Source organism: Ornithorhynchus anatinus, chromosome Y3, assembly GCF_004115215.2.
Source record: "Ornithorhynchus anatinus isolate Pmale09 chromosome Y3, mOrnAna1.pri.v4, whole genome shotgun sequence".
Lineage (NCBI taxonomy): Eukaryota > Metazoa > Chordata > Mammalia > Monotremata > Ornithorhynchidae > Ornithorhynchus > Ornithorhynchus anatinus.
The window spans coordinates 126,111-152,154 of NC_053177.1; the positions used below are offsets into that span (position 1 = coordinate 126,111).

General features: G+C 52.2%; 1 protein-coding gene across 4 annotated transcripts in view; it reads right to left on the bottom strand.

Moving 5' to 3' along the window:
- TRAF2 (TNF receptor associated factor 2) overlaps window positions 1-26,044 on the bottom strand; it is an 85,844-nt gene that overhangs the window by 16,495 nt on the left and 43,305 nt on the right. For all 4 annotated transcript variants that reach the window (XM_029056501.2, XM_029056500.2, XM_029056507.2 and 1 more), the window contains 3 exons: window positions 9,742-9,816; window positions 2,911-2,985; window positions 266-619 (listed from right to left, as the gene is read on the bottom strand). In XM_029056501.2, the coding sequence (XP_028912334.1) occupies window positions 266-619; window positions 2,911-2,985; window positions 9,742-9,816 (504 nt within the window). The remainder of the gene's footprint in view (window positions 1-265; window positions 620-2,910; window positions 2,986-9,741; window positions 9,817-26,044) is intronic.

The following is a 26,044-nucleotide window of genomic DNA, read 5'->3' on the forward strand; positions in this document are numbered from 1 at the left end:
GGGGGGAAAAGCTGGAGCAAAACCGTGAGGGATGGAAACAATTGAATACGAATGGTACAGTCGGAAGCTGGAACTGCAGAGAGGAAGAGGGGAAAGAAGTCCTGCGCTCCCACGGAAGGAAGTCACGGCAGCCGAGTCTTTCCTGACAAGTGGCAGGAGGGATGCCAGGGAGCCGATGTCCACACCCCCCAGGCCCGTTCCCAACCCCCATTTCCACCAACCAGCAGATGCCCAACAGGAAAACAAGAGCCCCAACGCTACAGACCTTGGTACTAAGCGCTTCAATTTTCTCCTGGTCCAGTCGGTGCTGCCGACTACAAGCCTCGGCAGTCATGGATACCCTTTCTACCTCGCGGTTCAATACACAGACAATGTTTTCAAAGGTGACTGCTTTCCTCTGCAGGGCTTCGCACCTCTGCAGCAGCTCTGCAAAGGGGGCCAGCTCGGGCCCATTGGCAAAGGAGTTGGTTAACGGGATGGCCCCATCGCCCTGCCCCAAGCCGAGGATGTTCTTGATGTCCCCGTGCTGGGCCTTGGTCTCCAGAACGAAGCTCAGCAACATGCAGAGGTGCTGGGTCATCCACTGACTCTCATGCTCCTGCAGCTTCTCATTCTCCACCTACAGGAGCCAGGAGGGCCACGGGGGGATTATTATTATTATTATTATTATTATTACTAATTATTGCTATCATCATCATCATTAGTGCTCACTTTGTGCCAAGCCCTGTCCTGAGCACAGGGGTGGACACAAGATCAGCAGTTTGGATGGAGTCCCTGTCCACATGGGGCTTGAGGTCCAAGTAGGAGGGAGAACGGGGATTGAACTAGTATTTTAGGATGAAAACTGTCACGTCGGAGAAACCACTCACTCCGTTTGAGTTTGTTCGGTTGTTTTGTTTTCTTTTAAACACTCCCAAGCTGGGGCCTGCACCACCGGAGCTGAAGGTAAGCAGCATGGTCTAGTAGTTAGAGCCCAGGCCTGGGAGGCAGCAGGACCCGGGTTCTAGTCCCAGCTCCTCTGTGGGTCTGCTGGGTGACCTAGGGTGAATCACTTCACCTCTCTGGGCCTCAGGTTCCTCATCTGTAAAATGGGGATTAAGCCTGTGAGCCCCACGTGGGATGGGGACCGGGTCCAACCTGATGAGCCTGTATCTGCCCCAGCGCTGAGAACACTGCCTGACACACAGTAAGCGCTTATCAAATACTGTTGTTGCCACAGAAACGCAGAGCATCCCAAGAGTTTATAGCCTTTTACGGTCTGTGGGGTCTTCGGCTCCTGAACTGGGCCTTTGATACCAAACGATCAAAAATATTTACTGAGAGCTTACTGCATGCAGAAGCCCTGAACTAAGCGCTCAGGAGGAGGGCAGGCCGGAGTGGACCCTTTAATCCGTCATTCGATCAATCCATCCTACTTATTGAGCATCTGCTGTGCGCAGAGCACTGTAATGAGCGCTTGGAAGCCGCGTTCCCTGCCCACAGCGAGCTCAGAGTCTAGAGCGAGGAGACAGACATTAATACAAATAAATTTGGCCCATGTTCATAAGTGCTGTGGGGCTGAGGGTGGAAGTGAATAAAAGATGCATCCCCTTGGTCATTTTAGGCCAGTTTTTCCCCCAGAAATAAAGCCGGTCAAAATAGTAGTGAGGAAACGTACAATTAAGTGACCCGGATGCCCAGGACAAGGTCTACCTTAGAATGTAACCAGATTTTGCCCTTCTCCTTTTTTCTACGGAGACACCATTTCATTTTTGAAGGGGATAGCCTTTTCCCTCTCAGAAACTTTCTAAGTACAAATTCTAAAGGAATGGTGAAAGGTCACTGGGCTTATTCCACAGGGAATTCCATGACGAGTCTGAAAGGCTGAGAAGGAGGTTCTGGGGCAATAAGTATATTCTTTAGTGAATCTCCTAGCTTTACTAATTTGTCCCTCAAAAAGGAGAAAAACAGGTCATGGTTTTACATTTTTTGTTGTATGGTATTTGGTTTTTTGTTTTGCGTTCTTTTTTTTAAACGATGATTTTAGTGTTCTCTTTGTGCTGAGCGTGTTCTAAAATTGGGTAGATATACATCTCTACCAGGTTGCACTCAGAGTCCCCATCCCAAATGGGGCTCCCAGTCTAAACTGAAGGGAGAAGAATTTAATCTCCATTTTACAGGTCAGCTACTTGAGGCATAGAGAAAACTAAGCGTCAGCGGCGAGCAGTTGGTGGGGCGGGGATTAGAACCCAGATCCTCTGACTCCCTGCCCCATGCCCCTTCCATTAGACCAAACTGCTTCAATGCTGGGCACTGTGCTACGCACTGGGGTGGATACAAGTTAATCAAGTTGGACCCAATCCATAACCCTTGTAAGGCTTGCAATCTTCATTCCCATTTGACAGATGAGGTAACGGAGGCACAGAGAAGCCACACCATTTGCCCACAGTCACACAGAGGCTAAAGAGTCCGGTGGGAATCAGACCCCAGGATCTGACTTCAACAGGCCAAGCTGCTGCCCACCGTTGCCTGATATCTGACATTTCAAATCAGAAATCCATTGACGATTTGTCTCAGTACGGGGTCCTACAGGAGAGAGCAGTGTGGCTTCTTAGTGGAAAGAGCGTGGGCTGCGGAGGCAGAGGTCGTGGGTTCTCATCCCAGTCACGTGTCTGCTGTGTGGGCCGGTCACTTCACTCCTCTGGGCCTCACTTCCCTCAGCTGGAAAATGAGGACGAAGACCCCACATGGGCAATCTGATCACCTTGTATCTCCCCCAGTGCCCCGCAGACGGTAAGGGCTTAATACCATCTTCATTATTATTATTTTAGATTCCCCTTGGGGAACACTTCCGATGACAGCATTTTAAAAGGACCTGAGGCGATCCCTCCTGACGCCCTCAGCTGGTTCCGACCATAAAATGCCACTTACCATTTCGGAGCAGCCGACCACCTGAAATTTGCAAGGTGTTCGGCACTTGCCACAGGTCTTCACGTGGTCTTGAAACTGAAAAGAGAGAATGTCAATACAAGAGTCATGAGGCCCACCGACGGTCCCTTCCGCCATTCCCGCTCCTCTGCCGGCTTTGTAAAGATGACTAGGCGCCTGCCTTAACGTTACTCGGAAACCGAGAGTTGAAGTCTGACGCTGCCTGAGCCCTGGATTACAGCTGCCAAACTGTAGGAGACTTCTCTGGGTGTCAGCCGGGTGTGACATGATGACGGGGTCGACGGTCTAAGAAAGGATTTTGCACCGAGGTTTTATTGCCGCCCCCGACTGCAACTTTTGGGAGAACAAGAGAAGTCCCCAAGGACGCTCCCAGCCCTAGCCACTCTCTGGCTCCCCGACTCCCCAGTGCTTAGAGACACAGTCCTAAAATGATAATGACGGTAATATTAGTCATAATGGTGGGCTTCAGGAAGCACTCCCTAGGTGCCAAGCAGCCAAGCACCTTACTGTGCACTAAGGTCGATAACAAAACAAGCCAATGAGCCCCAACCCCTGCCCTAGGTGGGGCTCTTGGATTATAGGGGAGGGAGAATGGTTATTTAATCCCCATTCTCCCAACCATGAAACTGATCCGCAGAGAGGTGAAGTGACTTGTCCAAGGACAAGGGCAGCAGTAAGTGGTAGAACGAGGCTCAGAGCCAGGTCTCCCGACTCCCTGGCCCAAGCTCATTCTCCTGGGCCGCTCTGCTTCCACACTGTTTCTCTCTCCCTGCCTTTATTTATATTACCGCCTGGCTCCCCTGATCAACCGTTAGTTCCCTGAAGGAAAAGATCGCGTTGAACAAGGGTAGTGTACTCTCCCAGGCGCTTAGTACGGTGTTCCATACACAGTAAGTGTTCAATAAATACCACGGATGGAGTGAGAAGCTTTCAGCCTAGAAACGTTCTGATTCACTAATTCTTTCGGGAGCAGGTGGAGAAAAACAGTCATGTACAGTATGTTCCAGCCTCGGTGACCTGACCCAATCGGATATTTAAAGAACACGGGCTCAGAGTGGTGTGGCCCCATGGCAAGAGTACATGGGCCTGGGAGTCAGAGAACCCGGGTTCCAATCCCCATTTCTCTGCCACCCGCCTGTCACATGACCTCGGGCATGCCGCTTCACTTCTTCCGGACCTCAGTTTCCTCATCTGTAAAACGTGGATTCCAGACACATGGATTCCAGACCTGTTCTCCCTTCCTACTTAGTTGGGAAGTCCCATAAAGGAGAGGGGCCATGTCTGGGCTGATGACCGTGGACAATAATTATAGTTTTGGTTAAGCGCGTACTATGGGCCAAGAGCTAGGGTAGACCCAAGGTAACTGGTTTGGACACAGTCCCCGTCCCACCTGGGGTTCACGGCCCATTTTACAGAGGAGGTAACAGAGGCCCAGAGACTGTGAACTGACCTGCCTGAGGTCACGCAGCAGACGGGTGGCGGAGCTTGGACTAGAAGCTGTGGTCTTGCCCCTGGGCCGTGCCTCTTCTCATTATCCCGGGTGCTTAGTATCTACCCTAATGCATCTAGCCCCATGCTCGGTTCAGCCCTGGGCATGTAACAGATAACCGAGTTATCGTAATCGTTATTATTTAGAACTTGGAGCTCCTCCAAGGAGAGGAACTATAACAATTCAGGGATCCCTGGACTTTCTTAAACGCCACATGATCTGCAGCAAAGCCCGGCTGACCACAACCACGCTTTTACAAGTGTCAGGAAAGTTCCCCTTTCCAGGGCGGGTGGGGACTTTTGGAAGAATTCGCCTGGTGCTCTGCACGCGGTCAGCACTCGGGAAACGGTGTTTACAGAAAGCCCAACCCTCTCCGAGTGATAAGCCTATCTCGGCTGAGAAGCAGTAGCCAGGCTGGGCCTTGCGTGACCCCTCTGGACTGGAAGCTCACTGTGGGCAGGGAATGTGTCTGTTGATTGTTACAGGGGCTCTCCCAAGTGCTCAGTCCAGGGCTTTGCACACAGTAAATCTTTAATAAATAGGACTGAACCCCTCCGGGACAGGATTACCTAAGTGCTAGGTTGGGGCAGTTCCCCAGGTTTACCTGTCAGCTAAGAGCACCTCACGCATCCATCAGAGCAGCCTGGGACCGGAGGCCAAAAACCGTGCCTCTCTCAGATGCCTGGGAAGCCTTCTTTAGTCCCCTTCACGTCATACTTTCGTTCTCTGAACCCTCTGAGAGCAGCTGACAGAACATCGTTCGGGACGAGTTTCTCCTTCAAGGGAGCAGCTGTGGATACCGACTCATCCCAGCATCCCGGGTTAGAGAGAAAATGAAATTTCTCTATGCCCCAGAACCCGGCTATGCCGGAAAGCAGAAACACAGAAAATGCAGCCCGGTTCTACCCGCCCAACCAATCGCCTGCTGACGCAGAGGCTAAGATCTCTAGGGAAATAGATAAATAGGGCCCAGAGGGCAGGGCAGGTGCTTCATGGTGATGTTTAGCGGCATGCTAGCTCTAATAACTGCCTGAGTAGATATCAGCCCAGGGTGGGCGGGGACTGTCTCTCTTCATTGCCAAACTGGACCTTCCAAGCACTTAATTCGATGCTCTGCACAGAGTAAGCACTCAATAAATAGGACCGATTGCCTATAACATCGCCAGGTCGGACCCAGTCCCCATCCCACGTGGGGCTCACCGTCTGAGCAGGGGAGAGAAAGGTAGCGGTGCCCGGTTGGGCCAATTTTCCACTTCATTACAAGGAAAGGCACTCCTAGTGGGCCATTTACTTATTTATATTAGTGTCTATCTCCCTCTCTAGTTTGTAAGGTCACTGCGGGTGGGGACTACATTTACTCTAGTGTCATGCTGTGCTTTCCCAAGCACTCAGTACAGTGACCTGCACACGGTAAGCACTCAATAAACCCGGCAGACTGAATGCAGGGGAGAGGGGTCTTCTCCACCGCCTTCTCTCCTGCTCTCAAGTCAGGAGGAATCAAGAAGGCAAATTGATGGTATTTCCCGAGTGCTTCCTCGGTGCAGAGCGCTGAGTTAAGCACTTGGAAGAGAACAGTTGAGTTAGTAGGCGTGATCCCCGCTCCTAAACAGCTTACAACCAAGAGAGGCAGATGGACATTAATGGTAAATTACAGGAAGGGGAGGCAGTCAATAATATATCAATATATCTATATATATCAATATAATATATCAATAATATCTTGATTATGCCCTTATTATCCATAAGCGCTGTGGAAAGAATAACTAATAACTGTGGTATCTGTTAAGCGCTATGTGCCAGACACTGTGCTTAGCGCCAGGGGGAATACAAATAAATGGGGTTGGACGGGAGTCCCTGCCCCACGTGGGCTCAGAGTCTCAATCTCCGATTTACAGGTAAGTTAGAGAGTCCCAGAGAAGTGAAGCAACTTGCCCGAGGTCACACAGCAGACAAGTGATGGAGCCAGGATTGGAACCCATGGCCTTCTGGCTCCCGGGCCCAGGCTGTAGCCAAGTGCGTCCGGGCTTAAGTGAGTAGGTGCCACAGTAGGGACGGAGATAGATGAGCAAGCAGTAGAGGCAGGCTCCCTGGAGAAGGCAGGCGGCCAGCTGGCCCTGGGGGCTACGACCTTTTCTTCCCCACGCACGCAATCTGCGCACAGAGGAGCTGGGCTCAGGAGCGCTCCGATGGCGCACAAGGCATCTGGCCTTGTTGTCCCCCCGCTGACGACCCCGTTGGGAAGAATGAAATGTGCGTAATGTCACTTCCTTTCCACATATGATTATTATTGCATTTGTTAAGCACTTACTCTTGTGTTGAGCACTGTTCTAAGCAGTGGGATAGATCTGGGTCAATCAGGGTGGACACAGTCTCTATCCCAACATCTTGATAGGATAACCCTCTCTCTCACCCCCGTAACCCACTGGGTGGAGAAGAGTGTAATTTTTCACTGCTTTAAAATGCCCAGCATGGGTAAAAAACTACTTATAATAATACTAATAATGATGTTGGTATTTGTTAAGTGTTTACTATGGGCAGAGCACTGTTCTAAGCGCTGGGGTAGGTACAGGGTAATCAGGTTGTCCCACGTAGGGCTCAGTCTTCATCCCCCATTTTCCAGATGAGGTAACTGAGGCACAGAGAAGTGAAGTGACTTGCCCACACTCACACAGCTGACAAGTGGCCAAGCCAGTATTCAAACCCACAACCTCGGACTTCCAAGCCCAGGCTCTTTCCACTAAGCCACACTACTTCTCTATACCCAGACTGAGCTCCCACCGTTTCCCTCTGCTCCCCCTCCTCACCTCTGCTCTTCCCCCATCCCCTCCCCTCAGTACTGTGCTCATTTGTACATATTATTTATTACCCTATTTATTTTGTTAATGAGGTGTATATCTCCTTGACTCTATTTATCTTGATGATGTGGGCTTGTTTTGTTTTGTTCTCTTTGGCTCCGCCGTCCGTCTCCCCGGTTTAGACCGTGAACCCGTCATTGTGGCCCAGTTGAACATTCCGAGAGTGTAGTCCAGAGCTCTGCACATAGTCAGCGCTCAATAAATCCTACTGAATGGAAGAGCTTCAGAAGACGTGGCCGATTCCTATTTGGACTGTGAGCCCCAGGTGGGATGGGGACCGTAACCAATGTAGTTAAGGTCTATCTGCCCCAGTGCTTCGAACAGTGCTTGATACATAATAATAATAATAATGTTGGCATTTATTAAGTGCTAACTATGGGCAAAGCACTGTTCTAAGCGCCGGGATAGATACAGCGTAATCAGCTTGTCCCACGGGAGGCTCACGGTCTTCATCCCCATTTTCCAGATAAGGTCACTGAGACCCAGAGAAGTGAAGTGACTTGCCCACAGTCACAGAGCTGACAAGTGGCAAAGCTAGAATTCGAATCCATGATCTCAGACTCCCAAGCCCAGGCTCTTTCCACTGAGCCACTCTACTTCTCGATTGTAATGGCTTGTTATTACTCCACTCATTGCGTGCCCTTAACGTAGAGGGGTGGTGAATTTATGAAAGCAGGGTAATGGCAGGGTGGCCTAGTGGATAGAACCCAGATCTCGGAGTCGGGGCACCTGAGTTCTAATCCCAGCTTTGCCACCTGCTCGCCGTGACCTCGGACCAGTCGCTTCACTTGTCTGTGCCTCTGATTCCTCATCTCCCGCAGGCCCGCAATCTTGGTGTCATCCTTGACTCGTCCCTCTCGTTCACCCCACACATCCTATCCGTTACCAAGACCTGCCGGTTTCACCTCTACAATATCGCCAAGATCCGCCCTTTCCTCTCCACCCAAACGGCTACCTTACTATTACGGGCTCTCGTTATATCCCGGCTAGACTACTGTGTCAGCCTTCTCTCTGACCTCCCTTCCTCCTCTCTCGCCCCGCTCCGGTCTATTCTTCACTCCGCTGCCCGGCTCATCTTCCTGCAGAAACGATCTGGGCATGTCACTCCCCTTCTTAAACAACTCCAGTGGTTGCCCATCGACCTCCGCTCCAAACAAAAACTCCTCACTCTAGGCTTCAAGGCTCTCCATCACCTCGCCCCTTCCTACCTCTCCTCCCTTCTCTCTTTCTACCGCCCACCCCGCACGCTCCGCTCCTCTGCCGCCCACCTCCTCGCCGTCCCTCGGTCTCGCCTATCCCGCCGTCGACCCCTGGGTCACGTCCTCCCGCGGTCCTGGAACGCCCTCCCTCTTCACCTCCGCCAAACTGATTCTCTTTCCCTCTTCAAAACCTTACTTAAAAATCACCTCCTCCAAGAGGCGTTCCCAGACTGAGCTCCTCTTCCCCCTCTACTCCCTCTGCCATCCCCCCTTTACCTCTCCGCAGCTAAAGCCTCATTTTCCCCTTTTCCCTCTGCTCCTCCACCTCTACCTTCCCATCCCCACAGCACTGTACTCGTCCGCTCAACTGTATATATTTTCGTTACCCTATTTATTTTGTTAATGAATTGTACATTGCCTTGATTCTATTTAGTTGCCATTGTTTTTACGAGATGTTCTTCCCCTTGACGCTGTTTAGTGCCATTGTTCTTGTCTGTCCGTCTCCCCCGATTAGACTGTAAGCCCGTCAAACGGCAGGGACTGTCTCTATCTGTTGCCGACTTGTTCATCCCAAGCGCTTAGTACAGTGCTCTGCACATAGAAGTGCTCAATAAATACTATTGAATGAATGAATCTGTCAAACAGGGATCCAACCCACAACCTCCCAACACTTAAACCGTGAGCTCCTTGTGGGACAGGGACCATGTCCAACCAGAATTTGGACTAGTGCTTGACACACAGTAAGCGCTTAATATAATAAAAATAATAATAATAATTTTGGGGTTGCATTAAACTCATCATTCTTGGACTATCATCATTTGTCCAGAGAAGCAGCCTGACCTAATGGACAAAACACAGGCACAGGAGTCCGAAGGACCAGGATTCTAATCCTGGCTCCGCCAAAGCTGCCAGGTGACCTAGGGCAAGTCACTTCGCTTCTCTGGGCCTCGGTGCCCTCATCTGGAAAAGGGGGACTGAAACATTGAGCCCCATGTGGGCCACGGACTGCCTCCAACCCCATTAGCTTGGATCTTCCCCAGTGCTTAGTCCAGCGACAGGCACATGGTGAGGACTTACCAAATACCAGAGGAAAGAAATGACCGCCCTCCATGCAGACTAGAACTTTCAGGTCCAGGATTTTCATTTTAGCCATTGTGTCGCCCAGTGAACTAAGACTAGTACTAGCAATTAACATCTACAGAGTCTTTCATCTCACCCGTCAGTCGACCACCGTCATGGCCAAATACCACAGGCCCAGAGCTCAATTTACCTTCTCTCGTGGAATTTTCTTTTTGCCGCAGCCTTCGCACGTCAGGGGGAACTTGGGGCAGATCTTATCATGGGCCTGCAACAAGAAGAAACGAGGGATCACTGTCTCCGCCGCGAATCTCCCCCAGGCCAGATTTTTCAGGTTTTCAGAGACCTCCCTGAGGGGCGAAACTACTTCCAGGTCAACTACGGTGGAAGATCTTCCCCAGCCCTCCTGACCTACTGTCATCGGATAGGCGCCTTGGCATTGGAAGCAGGTAAAAGGGCATTCTGTGAAAAGAGCTTCAACCATTCCTGATTCAGCAGGGAATAAAATCTTCAACTCGGAACACTCCCTGGCTTCAAGAAGAAGGTACAGAGGGGACTGTGACTCCGTCTTCCACCCACCTCTCCTTTGCATTTACTTATGGCCTTAAAATCAAGAGTGGAGAGCCAATATTTACCTACCAGATCTAAATCCATTCATTCATTTATTCAATAGTATTTATTGAGTGCTTACTACGTGCACAGCACTGTACTAAGCTCTTGGAATGTACAATTCGGCAACAGATAGAGATAATCCCTGCCCATCGACGGGCTTACAGTCTAATTGGGTAGCCAGATGGACAAAAACAAGATAACTCAATTGCAATACACAGAATCAAGGGGAGGTACACCTCATTAACAAAATAAATAAGGTAAAAAAAAAATAGGGTAATAAAAATATATACAGATCCACACTAGAAGTCAAACACGGACCCTCCTCCCTACTATCCGCCCCAGTGGCCTTGACACAAAACTCCCCAGGATGAAACCTGGATAGGACGGGGGATTAAAAACGTTCAGCGGTCAGTTCGTGCTCTCTGCCTCCAGAAACCATCAGAGAAAGCAACGTCTGAAATGCAATTTTCCCTACTTCGACTGCCTCTGATCCCAACACCGGACCCGGGTAAGAGGTTTCCAGCTTTCGGGGGCCTTGGCAACAGGAGGGAAAATGGAAGGGAGGTCTTTTGGATTCAGGCCATGGCAGAGCCTCTCTGCAAAAGAGTAATAATAATAATAATAATAATGTTGGTATTTGTTAAGCGCTTACTAGGTGCAGAGCACTGTTCTAAGCACTGGGGTAGATACAGGGTAATCAGGTTGTCCCTCGTGAGGCTCACGGTTAATCCCCATTTTACAGATGAGGTAACTGAGGCACAGAGAAGTGAAGTGACTTGACCACAGTCACATAGTTGACAAGTGGCAGAGCAGGGATCAGTGTGTAAAAAGAGGAAATCCGGGCTGCGGGGCAAGGGAGGAAACTGCGCTCTCCTCCCTCTGACCATCCCTGCCTCTAGACTGTGAGTAAGTTGTGGGCAGGAATGTGTCTCTCTGTTGTTCTACTGTACTCTCCCAAGCACTCAGTACAGCGCTCTGCACATGGTAAGTGCTCAATGGATATGACGGAATGAACAAATGGCATTCTGAAACCAAGAGGGTTGGGAAATACAGCAGAGCCCTGAGGCACCGAGTATACTTTTATACTCACCCTTACTCCCTACCACATCTCTGTGACTAAATGTCTGCCTCTCCTACTAGAACAGACATTCCTGGGGCACAGAACTCAGTCCCCACCAACGCTACTAAACGTATTTTCCCAACTGCTTTAGTCCCACGCTCTGCATGTGTTAAGTGCTCAATAAATACCATCATTTGGTCGATCGGCCTGAACCCTAGCCCAACACAGGAACCTGCAGCAGAGGCGGGCTGGCGCACGAGGCCGTTGGACCAATCGGACCAAGAACATGGGCACGTCAAAACCTGCCTAAGGGAAAAAATGATTGGTGCTTGGGCAAATGGAAAACATAAGCTGTCAGCGAAAGGAAGTGACCCTCCTTGAGGAGACATCTGTCTGAAGATGGGCTTGGGGGTCATTTTTAAACCTTGCTGGCAGTTGGGAAGGTTTCCTGAGCTCGGTAAAAGGTTCAAGTCCAACCCCCGTCTTGAAATTTCAAGTTCTGACTTCTCTTACCTCCTGAACCGCCCCCATCACTCGAACCCCAGCAGTGGAGGTGCCTTTCAGGGACCGAGAAATACTTAGGGGGGATGCTAGCGCTTGATTTTTGGCACATCTGCTGTTCATGCAATCGATCCGTGGGATTCACATAGCGCTCACCGGTGGAGCGCTGTACCAACCACCTGGGAGGGGACGCTAAAACAGAGTGGAGAAACACATCCCCAACCTGACAAGCTCACAGTCTAGAGGCGGAGAGCACCCTTTATGTAGATAAATTATGGCCATTGCCACCGATGGCACTGTACCGAGGGTGAATGGAGCTGGAAGAATAGCGGAGTTGGCAGATACACTCTCTACCCACGGTGAGTTTTACACCAGCCCAGAGAGGTTCTGGTCTTCCCACATTTCACAAAGCACTGTGGCTCAGTGGTGAGAACCTGGGCTTGGGAGTCCGAGGTCATGGGTTCGAATTCGGGCTCTGCCGGCTGTCAAGTGACAGCCGGGTGACTGTGGGCAAGTCACTTAACTTCTCGGTGCCTCTGTTACCTCATCTGGAAAATGGGGATTAACTGTGAGCCTCACGTGGGACAACTTAATTATTGTATATCTACCCCAGCCGTTAGAAAAGTGCTCTGCACATAGTAAGTACTTAACAAATACCAATATATTATTATTATTATTAATAATCTTCTACCCTTGATCATTCACAACTCCCGCAGGTTACAATTTCTTCCTCCCCTCTCTCTTCCTCCCCTGCACCGGCGGACTCCAATGGCAGGCAAGAAAGGAAGGGAAGGCACTGAATTCACCTACGGAAAGCTTCCCGGGATTCCCCAAACTTCCAAAAGAGGCAGGTGGCTAATCCACCCCTGACGCCGCAGGGCCGACTTGGTAACCACCCCCCATCCTCAGCTAAACTGCCAAGATGATCCATCAAACCACCCAACTGGTGACTCTAGTGCTGGGTTCGAACAAAGGGGGCTTCGGAAGAAGGGAAACTGCCACTGACCAATGGAAGACCCGTGGTTTGAAGGTCCTCAAAGCCCAAGAGCAGCAGTGCGATCTAGAGGAGAGAGTCCAGGTCTGGCTCTGCCACATCCCTGCCGCCCCGTAGTCACCCCACCACTCCATGCCTCCGTTTCCTCACCTGCAAAATGGGAATTCAATGCTTGTTCTCCCTCCCATTTAGACTGTGAAGCACCAAGGGGGAAGAGGACTATTATTATTATTATGGCATTGGTTACCTTGCTATTCTAAGTCACACATCATTCGAGCCCTAGGACAGACACAGGTTTACCAGACGGGACATAGTTGAGAGGGGGCAACGGACAGGAATATTCAGTGAAGAGATGAATCCCAGCCCACCAAGAGCTGAATGGAGAGACTGAATATTCATATTCCTGTCCGTTGCTCCCTGTGAAGAGATGTAAAGGACAACTGAATCCTTGGTTTCCAAGGCACGCGCGCCTGCTAATTCTGTTGTGCTGTCCTCTCCCGAGCGCTCAGTTGAGGGCTCTGCACGCGGGTTGATCACCAAGGAGAACGGGTACTTGAATCCCCGATTTCCAGATGAGGAAACCGAAGCTCAGGAAGATGCTTAACAAATGCTAGCATGATTGTTATTATTATTATCATTATTATTATTATTATTAGAGCCCTCACTCCAGCAGCATGGCTAAGTGGCAAGAGCCCAGGCCTGGGAGTCAGAGGTCATGGGTTTGAATCCCGGATTGGCCACTTGGCAGCTGGATGACTGTGGGCAAGTCACTTCACTTCTCTGGGCCTCAGTTCCCTCATCTGGAAAACGGAGATAAGGACTGTGAGCCTCACGAGGGACAACCTGATGACCCTGTATCTACCCCAATGCTTAGAACAATGCTCTGCCCATAGTAAGCGCTTAACAAATACCAACATTATTATTATTATGATTTTCCACCACTGCACGTTTCTGTGGCGGGGGGCGGTGGCGTGCACAGGTTTCGGGGAGCAGATGGTTCTTTCTCCCGAGTCTATAAAAAACAAGAGCACAACAGGTTTGCAAACTCTGAATGCTCCCTTGGCTTCTGCCTCTTACCTCCCCACCTGCTTTGCTTGTTGTTACTGGTCTATTGTGGTGCAATGTGGAAATCTGTACGATTTAACAGGGCAAGAGCAGGGCCTCGCGGAAAGAAACCGAGCCTGGGAAACCGGCTTCTAAAGCGGCTCCACCACAAACCTGCTGTGGGACCTAGGGAAGTCACTTGCCCTCTCTGTTCCCTCAGTTTCCCCATCTGCAAAATGTGGATTCAATCCCAGGTCTCCCTATTTAGATAACGTACTCCAGGCAGGACCCAATGAGCTTCTATCATCTACCCCAGCCTGTCGCCCAGTGCTCGCACAGAGTGAGCGCTAAACAGAGCTCGCGACTGCCAAGTGATCTGTGATGGCGATGGGCCACTGAGTCAGCCTCTTTCTTTCACAGCCACAAGGTGCCCGAGCTGGCAAATCAACCACTCCCTGGAAGCAGGGTGGCCTAGTGGACAGGCTCAGGAGACAGGGGGACCTGGGTTCTAATCCCGGATCCCGCCGCCTGCCAGCTGTGGGAGTCTGGGCAAGTCACTTCACTTCTCTGTGCTTCAGTGACCTCATCTGTAAAATGGAGATTAAAACTGCGAGCCCCACGTGGGACAACCTGATCCCCTTGTATCCCCCCAGCACTTAAAAGAGTGCTTGGCACATAGTAAGCACTTAATACCACCATCATTATTATTATTACTATTTTCTGGGCCTTGGTTGCCTCATCTGGGAAATGGGGATTAAGACCATGAGCCGCATGCAGGACAGGAACTGGGTTCGACTCGATCGCCATGGTCTCCCCCAGTGTTTAAGAAGGTGTCTGGCATATTCATTCGTTCAGTCATTCAACCATATTTCCTGAACGCTTACTGTGTGCGGAGCCCTGATCTACTTGCTTGGAAATTACAATTGAGCAACAGAGAGAGACAATCCCTGCCCACGACAGGCTGATGGTCGAGAACAGGGGAGACAGACATCAGAACAAAAGATAATAAGCACTTAACAAATACCACCTTACTCATTATTATTATTACTATTAATAACAGCCTAAGCTCATTGCCTACCATGTCCGAGGCACAGAGCTCTCCGCTCTGTGCAGAGAAAGAGTTGCGTGCAAGAAATGGGAGGCGGCAGCTGAGAGATCACAATCTACCAAAGGTACTGACCGAGCCCTTTCCCATGCACTGGACTAAGCCCTGTGGAAAGGACGACCGGGCCGGTAGCCACAGCTCCTGCCCACGAGGAGCTTTCGATCGTGAGGGGTAGACAGAGGTAAAATCAATTCTAGGGAGGGGAAGGCATAGAGCAAAATAATACGGAAATGCTGGGATTTCTCGTGAGCTTCTACAGCGTAGGGATCGCGTACTGACTCTACTAGATCGCATTCTCCCAAATGCACAGTCTAAGTCCTTGAAGTTGACTGAAAAAGATATATATATACATAAATATAAAGAACTGAATCCTCAGTTCACAACAAACTGCTGTTCCAAAGCCAGTCCGGGATACAGATGATGAAAATGATTCCGCACGCGCGGCCAATGAGCCCCCGGGGCTAAGGTCCGCCCGATTCGGTAACTTCCTCCAGCTTTTGTGGGGCTCCCGAGCCCCCGCGGGTACAGTCGGCCCGCTTTGGTGACTCCCTCCAGCTTTCAGCAGATGGATCGATGGGTCCTGGGTCGCTGCCTTCTTCTCCCCCTTCCTGCTCCTGCCATTCAACCATCGTGGCTTTCCTGACCTCCTTCCCCATCCACCACCAAAAAAAAAAAACACAGGCCACCCCCTCCCCTGACTCCTCTGCCTCCCCAACCCTGGGCCCCCCCACGTTTTTTTACCCCTAACGTGAACTTTAATAATAATAATGTTGGTATTTGTTAAGCGCTAACTATGTGCACAGCGTGCACAGCACTGTTCTAAGCGCTGGGGGAGATACAGGGTAATCAGGTTGTCCCACGTGAGGCTCACAGTTAATCCCCATTTTACAGATGAGGTAACTGAGGCACAGAGAAGTGATTTGCCCATAGGCACACAGCTGACAAGTGGCAGAGCCGGGAGTCAAACTTATGACCTCTGACTCCGAAGCCTTGGCTCTTTCCACTGAGCCATGCTGCTTCCCTGCTACTTTACGGGCAGGGACCCCCTTCCTCAGTCCCCTCCTCCCCCACCTTCCCTTCCCACCTTCCTGACCAAACCAAAGCGACGGCCTGGAGCAGATAGCAGGCTGGGGCGGGGAGGGGATAGTTGCCGTCGGTCCCACCCCATCCTCGCAGGTCCAGCTGGGCCACGGGCCCCAGAGAGGAAAGGGGACGGGGGTGTGGATGCTGCCACCCTGACTGAAATTACAGGGGAACAATCCTACCGCCCATCACGAAGACTTAGGGAAAGCATGGGTCTGGGTGTCAGAGGACTTGGATTCTAATCCTGCCTCTTGGGGTGACCTTGGGCAAGTCACCTTCCCCTTCTCTAAAATGGAATTCAAGACCCGTTCTCCCTCTGACTTAGACTTTGAACCCCCCACGGGACAGGGATTAGGTCTGAGCTGATTCTCTTTTCACCTTATTACCCGGCGCTTACCGAACACCGGAATCGTATTATTATTATTATTTCAACTGAGGGAGCGCGGAGGGAGGGGAGGACGGGCGGTGGAGGACAGTGGGGGGCGGCCCGGGCTATGGAGATGGTGAGCAAAAAAACACCAAACAAAAGGAAAGGGCAAGAGACGCAGGGGTGGGGAGGGCTTTTATACCTTCGTTTGTATCTCCTTGTAGGGCTGGGCCACGACCTGCCAGTTGGTTCCCTGGCTGAAAAGATGCCAAAACTAGGGGAAAAGGGGCTCTCCCTCCCCATCACTCGCTCCTCCGGCCACAGTTTTAAGGCAGGCACCCGCGTTGGACCCCCAAGTTGGTGTTCTCTTCCCCCTGGCTTGCCCCCCTGGTGCTGCAGCATCCGCTGGGCTGTGGAGCTGGGATGGACGATCCCATCCCAGCCAGGCTGGCCTCCCGCTTTGGTCTCGAACTTTCAGGATGGGAGGGAAGACGAGAGTTTCGTGGTACCGGCAGCTGCGGCTTCTTTCGGGACACTCCCGCTCCGCGTGGTGCTGCTTCCCTCCCCTGCCCGATCGGCCCTGTGACAATAATAATATCTATTAAGCGCTTACTACGTGCCAGGCGCTATACGAGGCGCTGACTGAGATCGACGATAATCAGGTAGGACATTATCCCTGTCCCTCAGGGGGGTTCTCCGCCTTAATCCCCATTTTACCAGGGAGGGAACCGAGGCCCAGAGAAGCAAAGCATCTTGCCCGAGGTTATCCAACAGACAGGCAGCAGAGTTGGGATTAGAACCCATGATCTTTGACTCACAGGCCCAGGCTCTCTCCACTGAGCCGCTTCCCTCCTTGGGGCCAGGATTAAAGGTCACCTCCTTGCTCACAGGTGAGACTCATCTTTTCCGCCTCTACTCCCCACTGGCCAGCTGGTGGTCGGGGATTCAGTAATAATAATAATAATAACAATATTGGTTAAGCGCTCACTCTGTGCCGAGCCCTGTCCGAAGTGCTGGGGTCAATACGAGGTCATCAGGTGGTCCCAAATGGGGCTCATGGTCTTAACCCCCACTTTACACCGATGGGGGACCTGAGTCGCAGAGAAGTGAAGTGGCTTGCCCGAGGTCACGCAGCCAACAAGTGGTGGAGGCAGGATCAGAACCCACGCCCCCCAACTCCCGAGCCCAGGCTTTTTCCGCTAAACCACCTCTCAGATGCTCACCTCCCATCCCCCTCTTTGGCTCTTGGGCACTGGTTGGTCCGTCCCTGCTCACCCATGGTATTTACTGAGAGCTCACCATAGGTAGAGGACTGGACTGAGAACTGGGGAAAGTACAGTCCAACCCTGTTGGAAGACGCAAGCCCGGCCCGCCAATCTTTATAGATGTCGGGACGGCGTCCATAACCATAGGAAAAAAACAGCCCAAGAGCAATACCTCAAGACACAAAGTGGTAGGTCCCACAGGCGTTTCCATCCAGCCCCGGACCTGCTTTGTTTAGAAGCAGCATGGCTCAGTGGAAAGAGACTAGGGATTAGAAATAGGGGGTTCTGGGTTCTAATCCCAGATCTGCCACCTGACAGATGGGTGACTCTGGGCCGGTGACTTCACTTCACTGGGACTCAGTTCCCTCATCGGGAAAATGGGGATGAAGAACGAGCCTCACGCAGGACCCCTTCATTACCCCAAATCTCCCCCTGTGCTTAGAACAGTGCCTGGCACATAGTAGGTGCTTAACAAATACCAATGTCATCATTATTATTATTATTAGGTGATCTGATGCTATTGATTAGACTGCGAGTCCCTCATTGAGCAGGGACTGTCTCTATCTGTTGCCGAATTGTCCGTTCCAAGCACTGAGTCAGGTGCTCTGCATGTAGTAGGCGCTCGATAAACACTATCGAATGAATACCGATAAATTCAAGAGAACGCTGTTAATCTTTCGGGAGATGCGGAGGAAGGGATGAAGGAAAGAAGACTGTCGGGATGGGCCTGCCTCCAGTAGCTACGCCCTGGGGTTCCGTGATCTGAGCCAATCGACTGAACAGGCATGACCAGAGGTGGCCAAGCAGGCCTGGAGCCAAAAGGCCTGGGAGGGGAAGGTCGGAGAGAGAGAAGGCCTCGACTGTTACGGTTCCACAATCACTGCTTTTGTCCTTCCGGCACAGCTGAGCGAGGGGAGGCGAGGAGCCTGTCTCCGGGACTCAATTGGCACCGCTCCACCACGGAAGTCTTTCTCATTTATTCAAGCGTGTGTATGGAGCGCTCCCTGTGTCCAAAGTGCTTGGAAAAGCCCGATACATCGCAGAGGGACATTCCCTGCCCACGGCTGGTGGCGGCGGGAGACGGACAGCGATACAAATAAGGAAAATGACAGATATGGACATAAGTGGTGCAGGCCTCAGGCCGGGGTGAGCGGAGGGCACAGGAGGTGAGTCAGGGCGACACGGGAGTGGGAGACGTGGAAAAGCGGGGCTCAGTATGGGAATGCCTCTTGGAGGAAGGGGCCTACAGAGAGGGTCTGAACGGCGGGGTGCGGGGGGAGAGTCTTTGTCCATGCGATTGGGGGGGAGGGGCGTGCCGGGCCAGAGGTGGGATGTGGGCCGGGGGGTCACCAGTCAAACAGGTGAGGTGGAGGCACTGGAGGGGTGAAGGGTGTGAGCGGTCAGACTTCCAAGATGGGCAACGAGCAGCCGAGAGCAGTTTTCGACATTGGGGTCGCAGGTCATACAGTCTGGACTTTTTCCTATCGTTCATTTGTGTGGTCAGTCAGATTAACTGAGCGCTCACCATGTATCCAGAACAGCCCATCCCTCTACGACCACTCTTCCTCCCCAGGTTCCTTGCTACAGGCCCATCTGGGCTGCCTTGTTGTTCACTCTTTCGAGTCCTTGGCCGGGCCATTCGAAACGGCAGTTTAAGAGCATGGAGAACTGTCCTGTGTGGGGTTTGCCATCTTCATCCCCATTTTAGAGATGAGGTCACTGAGGCACAGACCGGTAAGTGACTCGGCCGAGGTCACACTGCAGGCAGGTGGCAGATCTGGGATCAGAACCCACATCCCCGGACACCCAGGCCTGGGCTCTGAGGTTAAAGATGATGATTACGAGAAGGGCTCACTGGAAAGAGCCCGGGCTTGGGATTCAGAGGTCACGGTTCTAATCCCTGTTCCGCCACTGGTCAGCTGGGTGACTTTGAGCAAGTCACTTCATTTTTCTGGGCTTCACTGACCTCAGCTGGAAAATGGGGATGGAGATTGGGAGCCCCACGGGGGACAACGTGATCACCTTGTACCCGCCCAGCGCTTAGAACTGTGCTTTGCACATAGTAAGTGCTTAACAGATACCTGCCGGTCTCACCTTTATAATATTGCTAAGATCCGCCCTTTCCTCTCCACCCAAATGGCTACCTTACTGCTACGGGCTCTCGTAATACCTGGCTAGACTACTGTGTCAGCCTTCTCTCTGATCTCCCTTCCTCCTCTCTCTCCCTGCTCCAGTTTATTCTTCACTCCGCTGCCCGGCTCATCTTCCTGCAGAAATGCTCTGGGCATGTCACTCCCCTTCTTAAACACCTCCAGTGGTTGTCTATCAACCTCCGCACAAAACAAAAACTTCTCACTCTAGGCTTCCAGGCTCTCCATCACCTGCCCCTTCCTACCTCTCCTCCCTTCTCTCTTTCTAATGCCCACCCCACACGCTCCGCTCCTCTGCCACCCACCGCCTCACCGTCCCGTTCTCGCCTATCCCACTGAAGACCCCTGGACCACGTCCTCCTGCAGTCCCGGAATGCCCTCCCTCCTCACCTCCACCAAACTCTCTCCCCTTCTTCAAAACCCTACTTAAAGCTCACCTCCTCCAAGAGGCCTTCCCAGACTGAGCTCCCCTTTTCTCTGGGCTCCCTCTACACGCCCCCTTCACTTCACAGCGAAACCCTCCTCTCCCCCGTTTCCCTCTGCTCCTCCCCCCTCCTATCCCCTCAGCACTGTACTCGTCCGCTCAACTGTATATATCTTCATTACCCTATTTATTTTGTTAATGAGATGTACATCACCCTGATTCTATTTATTTGCTATTGTTTTAATGAGATGTTCTTCCCCTTGATTCTATTTATTGCCATTGTTCTTGTCTGTCTCCCCCGATTAGATTGTAAGCCCGTCAAAGGGCAGGGACTGTCTCTATCTGTTACAAATCTGTACCTTCCAAGTGCTTAGTACAGTGCTCTGCAGATAGTTAGCTCTCAATAAATACGAATGAATGAATGAATGAATGGGTTAGAAACAAACAGAAGGCAAGACTTCTTCACCCAATGCGTGGTGGAGCGGGGAGAATCCACGTCTGTGAGGAGGATGGGGACTGGGTCCGCCGATGCAACCATCCTTAATCTCAGAGCTCAGTAGGCCATTAAAGAAACACTACGTGGCCCAGTGACTACAGCCCAGGCCTGGGGGCAGTGGGACCTGGATTCCAATCCCGGCTCTTCCCCCTGACTGATGTGGGACCTTGGGCAACTCGCTTCGTTTCTCTAGGACCCATTTCCTTGTCTGTAAAATGGGGATTCAGTGAGGCTGTGAGCCTCCAACAAGGCAGGGCAGGAGTCCAACTTCATTATCTCGCTAACATGGCAAGCGCTTAACGAACAGTGTGGCTCAGTGGACAGAGCCCAGGCTTGGGAGTCTTTAGTCGTGGGTTCAAATCCCGGCTCTCCCGCTTGTCAGCTGGGTGACTTTGGGTAAGTCACTTCACTTCTCCGGGCCTCAGTTCCCTCATCTAGGAGCCTCACGAGGGGCAACCTGATGACACTCTATCTCCCCCAGCGCTTAGAACAGTGCTCTGCACATAGTAAGAACTTCACAAATAATACCAACATTATTATTATTATTATTATTATTAACGAATGCGACAGCAACTCTAATGGCATGGCAGGAGACGGGTGGTGGTGGAGGAAGTGGGGAGAGAGAAGCTCCAGCGGGTGACCGCAACGGGGAAAACCCACTGGGCAGAAACGGGGAACGTTCCCGAGACCACCTCGAGGGCTTTTCACCTCTACAGTGTTAAGCCAAGGCAGGGTGGGTCGTTTCTGAGGTTTGAAATCAGGGTCTTGGCCAACCCCTGCTGCCGAAACCCGCTTCATTCCGCTCGACGGCTGCCCCAACCTAAGGAGACATTGTAAGACCTCGGTGGGCATTTTCAGACCTCCAGTGGTGAAGAGGACCCGACTTGGGAGGACCCAACCGGCCGGAGCAAACGGATCTGTTCCCCACTGGTCCCAATACGTCATGAATTAACGTTGCTACTGACGGGTTCCGAATCCTCAGATAACCCCAGGGTCCCGTGGCCAGGCGGTAAGCAAGGGTGGGCACAAGAACCCGCGGCCCCCAGCCGGGCATTTGCCACTCGCTGTGCACCTTCAACCCCCTTTAAAATCTCCAGAGCTTCCCTTTCCCTCCAGGCTGGAAGCTTTCACCTCCAAGCCGGAAAACTCCCACAGAGCCAGGGCTCTGTGTCTGTACCGACTAATTTTCAGGAGCGGGGCCTAGGCAGGAGTGAGAAGTCGGCTAGAATGGAAATTCACCATGAGCAGGGAATGAGTCCAGTGACTCTGTTGCCTCTGGACCCACCCAAGCGCTCCGTCCAGTGCTCAGCGCGCAGTGGGTGCTTGATAGATGCCGTTGATTAAGTTGATTAAGTTAGGTTTCTACTACAGCTTCCTCGGAGAGCTGAGAGAGAAGCTCCAGATGTCAGTATGTTCATCTGTAAAATGGGGAGGGAATGCCCATCCTGCCCCCCAATTAGCCGGTGAGCCCTGCGCGGGATGGGGGGATGGTTCAACCTGACTGCCCTACATTTAATAAACACCGGAGTGGACAGTGCGTGTCCCCGCTTCCCAGAGGGCTTGTCTCCCACAGGGCACTGGGGGAGGGACGCCATTAGCTCCGCCCCTATGGCCTCCTGTCCAGGGAGCCGCCCGAGAGAGGACGGGGCGATGGGATGGATGCAGCCGCATCCCTTGTCCTTGGAGGACCGCTGCGGCCGGGAGTGGGTGGGAAAAGAGGGCGGCCCCGTGGAGGAAGGGAGGGCGGGACCAAGGCAGGAGGGAAGCTCCACTCCTGCCCAGACCCAACATGATAAGGATGGTATCTGTCAAGTGCTTATTATGTGCCAGGCACCATTCAAAGCACTTGGGAAGATGCAGAGTAACCAGGTCGTCTCACGTGGGGCTCGCTGTCTTCAGCCTCCTTTTCCAGATGAGGTCACTAAGGCCCAGAGGAGGGAAGCAACTGTCCCGAAATCACCCAGTTGCCACGTGGCGGGGCCAGGATGGGAACTCATGATCTTTTGACTCCCGGACCTGTGCTCTAACCACTGGCTCGCACCTCTCTGCCCTCCCTGCCCCGGCTCCCAGAGGCCTCCAGTTCAGTGGCTTGCCCCAAGTCACCCAGCTGACAGGTGGCGGAGCCGGGATCAAAACCCATGACTTCCGATTCCTAGGGCCGTGCCACTTCCCACTGAGCCAGGCCACCAGCCGGTGGTGTAGAAGGCCACGCCATTTGTCCCCGAGCCCTTCTCACTTCCCCTTCCTCCCTAGCTCCCTGGAGGTGTCACCGACCTGCGCCCCCAACCTACGGGAGACAGGGGTCGAATCCTCGTCTCCGACTAGCCGACGGATTGGAGCCCTGGATACTCCTCCAGGGCGGCGACGGACATAGCAGCCTTCGGCCAAACCACACCAGCTGGAGCTGAGATTCCAGTGGTACCCCAGTGAAATTGGACCCAGCAATCCTAAACTCCGCACAATCAACATGCGGACTCCATGTGCGGATCAAATGCCAACCCAGACCAGACACCACTCCACCGATGGATGGCTGAGGATCCAGTGGCTCCACTTTCTCATCCCAGCTCCGCCACCTGTCTGCCCTGTGGCCTAGGGCGAGTCACTTCTCTGCGCCCCGCTTACCTCATTTGTAAAATGGGGATTAAAGCCTCCTCCATCCACGGGGGACGGGGCCTGCATCCAACCTGATTATCTGTACCTAATCCCAATGTTCGGTACAGAGCCTGGCAGGCAGCAGGTACTCATCAAACGTCTCCGAAAATACAAAATATTCCCCCAGTTGGAGTTCTTTCCAGAGTGCCTCGATGAAGCGACCAAACCGAGCCATTGACTAATTTCTCCACATGCTCTCGGACCCCTCCCCCCCCAAGACCTTGAGCCTATTCTATCTGGTTGGGATGGATTTTAATGTTTCCTCACTCCTGATATGTCCACCTCCACTCCCTTCTCCCCATTTTAAACTCTTCGATGGAGCCCGTAAGTCCTTCTGGCGTACTCTCCCCCAGTGCGTAGTACAGCACTCTGCACCTGATAGGCGCTACCCTAATACTGCTAGCAATTATGATCACTGTGGTGTCTGTTAAGGATTTACTGTGTGCTGAAGACCATACTAAGCGCCAAGGTGGAGAGAAGCAAATCGGGCTGGACACGGTTCCTGTCCCCTGTGGGGCTCGCAATCTCGATCCCTGTTTTCCAGATGAGGCAACTGAGGCCCGGAGAAGTGAAATGACTGGCTCGAGGTCACACGGCAGCCAAGTGGCAGAGCTGGGATCAGAACACATAACCCTCTGCCTCCCAGGCCTGTGCTCTAAGCACTACGCCTCGCTGCCTCCCCACTACAGCACCTTGGAATTTTGGAGGACACAATCCTTGATGTGATTTCCAGGGACATCTGATTTCTCAACAGACTTAGAAGTGGAGCAATGAATATGATGACAACTGACGACGATGATGATGCAAGACCGACCAGAGAAACCATCAGCAACTGACGACGATCTCAGGGTTGAGGCAGCTCCCGCCGTACCAGGCTCATTCTCCTACTCCGATCCAGTGACCACTCTGCCTGGCCCCCCAGGCACCAACTGCATCGGTCATTCGGTCGACATTTACTGAGCGCTTACTATGTGCTGAGCATTGTACTAAACAATTGGGAGAGGACAGTGCAGCAATAGACAGTGGCCCTCCCTGCCGGCAACGAGCTCGCGTTGGTCGTTTCAGCAAGTCAGGGCCCTGCTGGCGAATCCCAAATTCTACCTATTTCACTGATGCTGTTTTAAGGGATGATAATAATAATAATAACCATGGAATCTCATAAGTGCTAACCGTGTGCCAAGCACTCTTCTAAGCGCTGGAGAGAATTTACTGAGTTCCCAAGCTCTCTTGCCACTCTCATTCTCATCCAATCTACTTTCTAGTCCCCAGAAATCTTAGTTTCAACAATGAAATAATAACAATAATTACAGTATTCACTAAGCACTTATTGTGTCCCAGGCACTGTCCTAAGTGCTGGGGGGATGCAAGCAGATCGGGTCAAACCTGATCCCTGTCCCACGTGGGGCTCCCGGTCTCGATCCCCATTTCCCAGATGAGGGACCGAAGCCCCAAGAAGTCTGACGACTTGCTCAAAGTCATTGAGGAGAGAGGTGGTGGAGCTTGGATTAGAAACCCATAACCTTCTGCCTCCCAGTCCCAGACTCTACCCACTACACCCCGCTGCTTCTCGGTGGAGCCTAGAGTCGAGTGGAGCGCCAAATTAAGGACATGAGAGAGTACAATGCGACACAGCGGGCAGGCACAATCCCCACCCTCGAGAAGCTGACAGAGGGTAGGAGACGGACAGACGTTAGAGTAGATTCCAGGTGGACACTTGTCACAGGTGCTGTGGCATTTCTAATTTAAGGCCTCAAAATCCAACTCGTGACCATAAGAAGGAGCACGGCGCAGAGGAGAGAGTCCGGGGCCGGGAGTCAGAAGGTCCTGAGTTCTAATGCCGGCTGCTGTGTCTGCTATGTGTCCTCAGGCAAGTCCCCTTCTACCTCTCTGTGCCTCATCCATAAAATGGGGATTGAGGCGCACAGGAGAGGGACTGGATCCAACTCGAGTTGCCCGGAACCACTCCGGAGCTCAGTACGATGCCCGGGACATAGTGAGTGCTTGGTAATGCTATCTTATTCGACAGCTTGATTCCCGGGCCGTGAGCAGAGGCTCCTGAATGTGCCTGCCACAACTGAGACTCCGTGCTCTGTTTGGGCATTTGATCCCAGCCCTCCTTTCGCCTAATGGCCAGGCTGCGGAGCGAGACCGGAAATGCCCGTCAAAGGTCAATGGCAGGTTAGAAAAGGGGTGGCTCTCATCATGTTTCCCAGACCGATGGTTGTAGGGGGGCATGACCACAGTGAGGCTCAAATTGGAAATTTCCAGTCAGAAGAGTGAGTCATTCATTCAATAGAGCGCTTACTATGTGCAGAATACTGTACTAAGCGCTTGGAATGGACAATTCGGCATCAGACAGAGATGATCCCTGCCCAAAGGAGTCCCTCTGCTCGTCCACGGGCTGTGCGGCTGAAAAACCTAACCCTACCTGGGCATGCCCTGGAACCCCAAATCGCCGGCATTTACTGACCACCTGCTATGTGCTCACTCCTTCTTCGTCTGGACGCTCGCCCCACAACACGTTTGGTCCATTGATTGTATTTATCGAGCGCTTGCTGAGGACTTTACCGAGCGCATGGGAGAGGACGTTACAGCAAGAAGCGGAGACATTCCCCGCCCACCATGAGCCTATGGCCTAGCCGGCTGAGAGACATCGACAGAAACTAACGACAGGACAAAAGCACTGTGCGGGTGAGAGAGGGGAAAAGCAGAGGGAGGAAGTCGGGGTGACATGGAAGGGAGT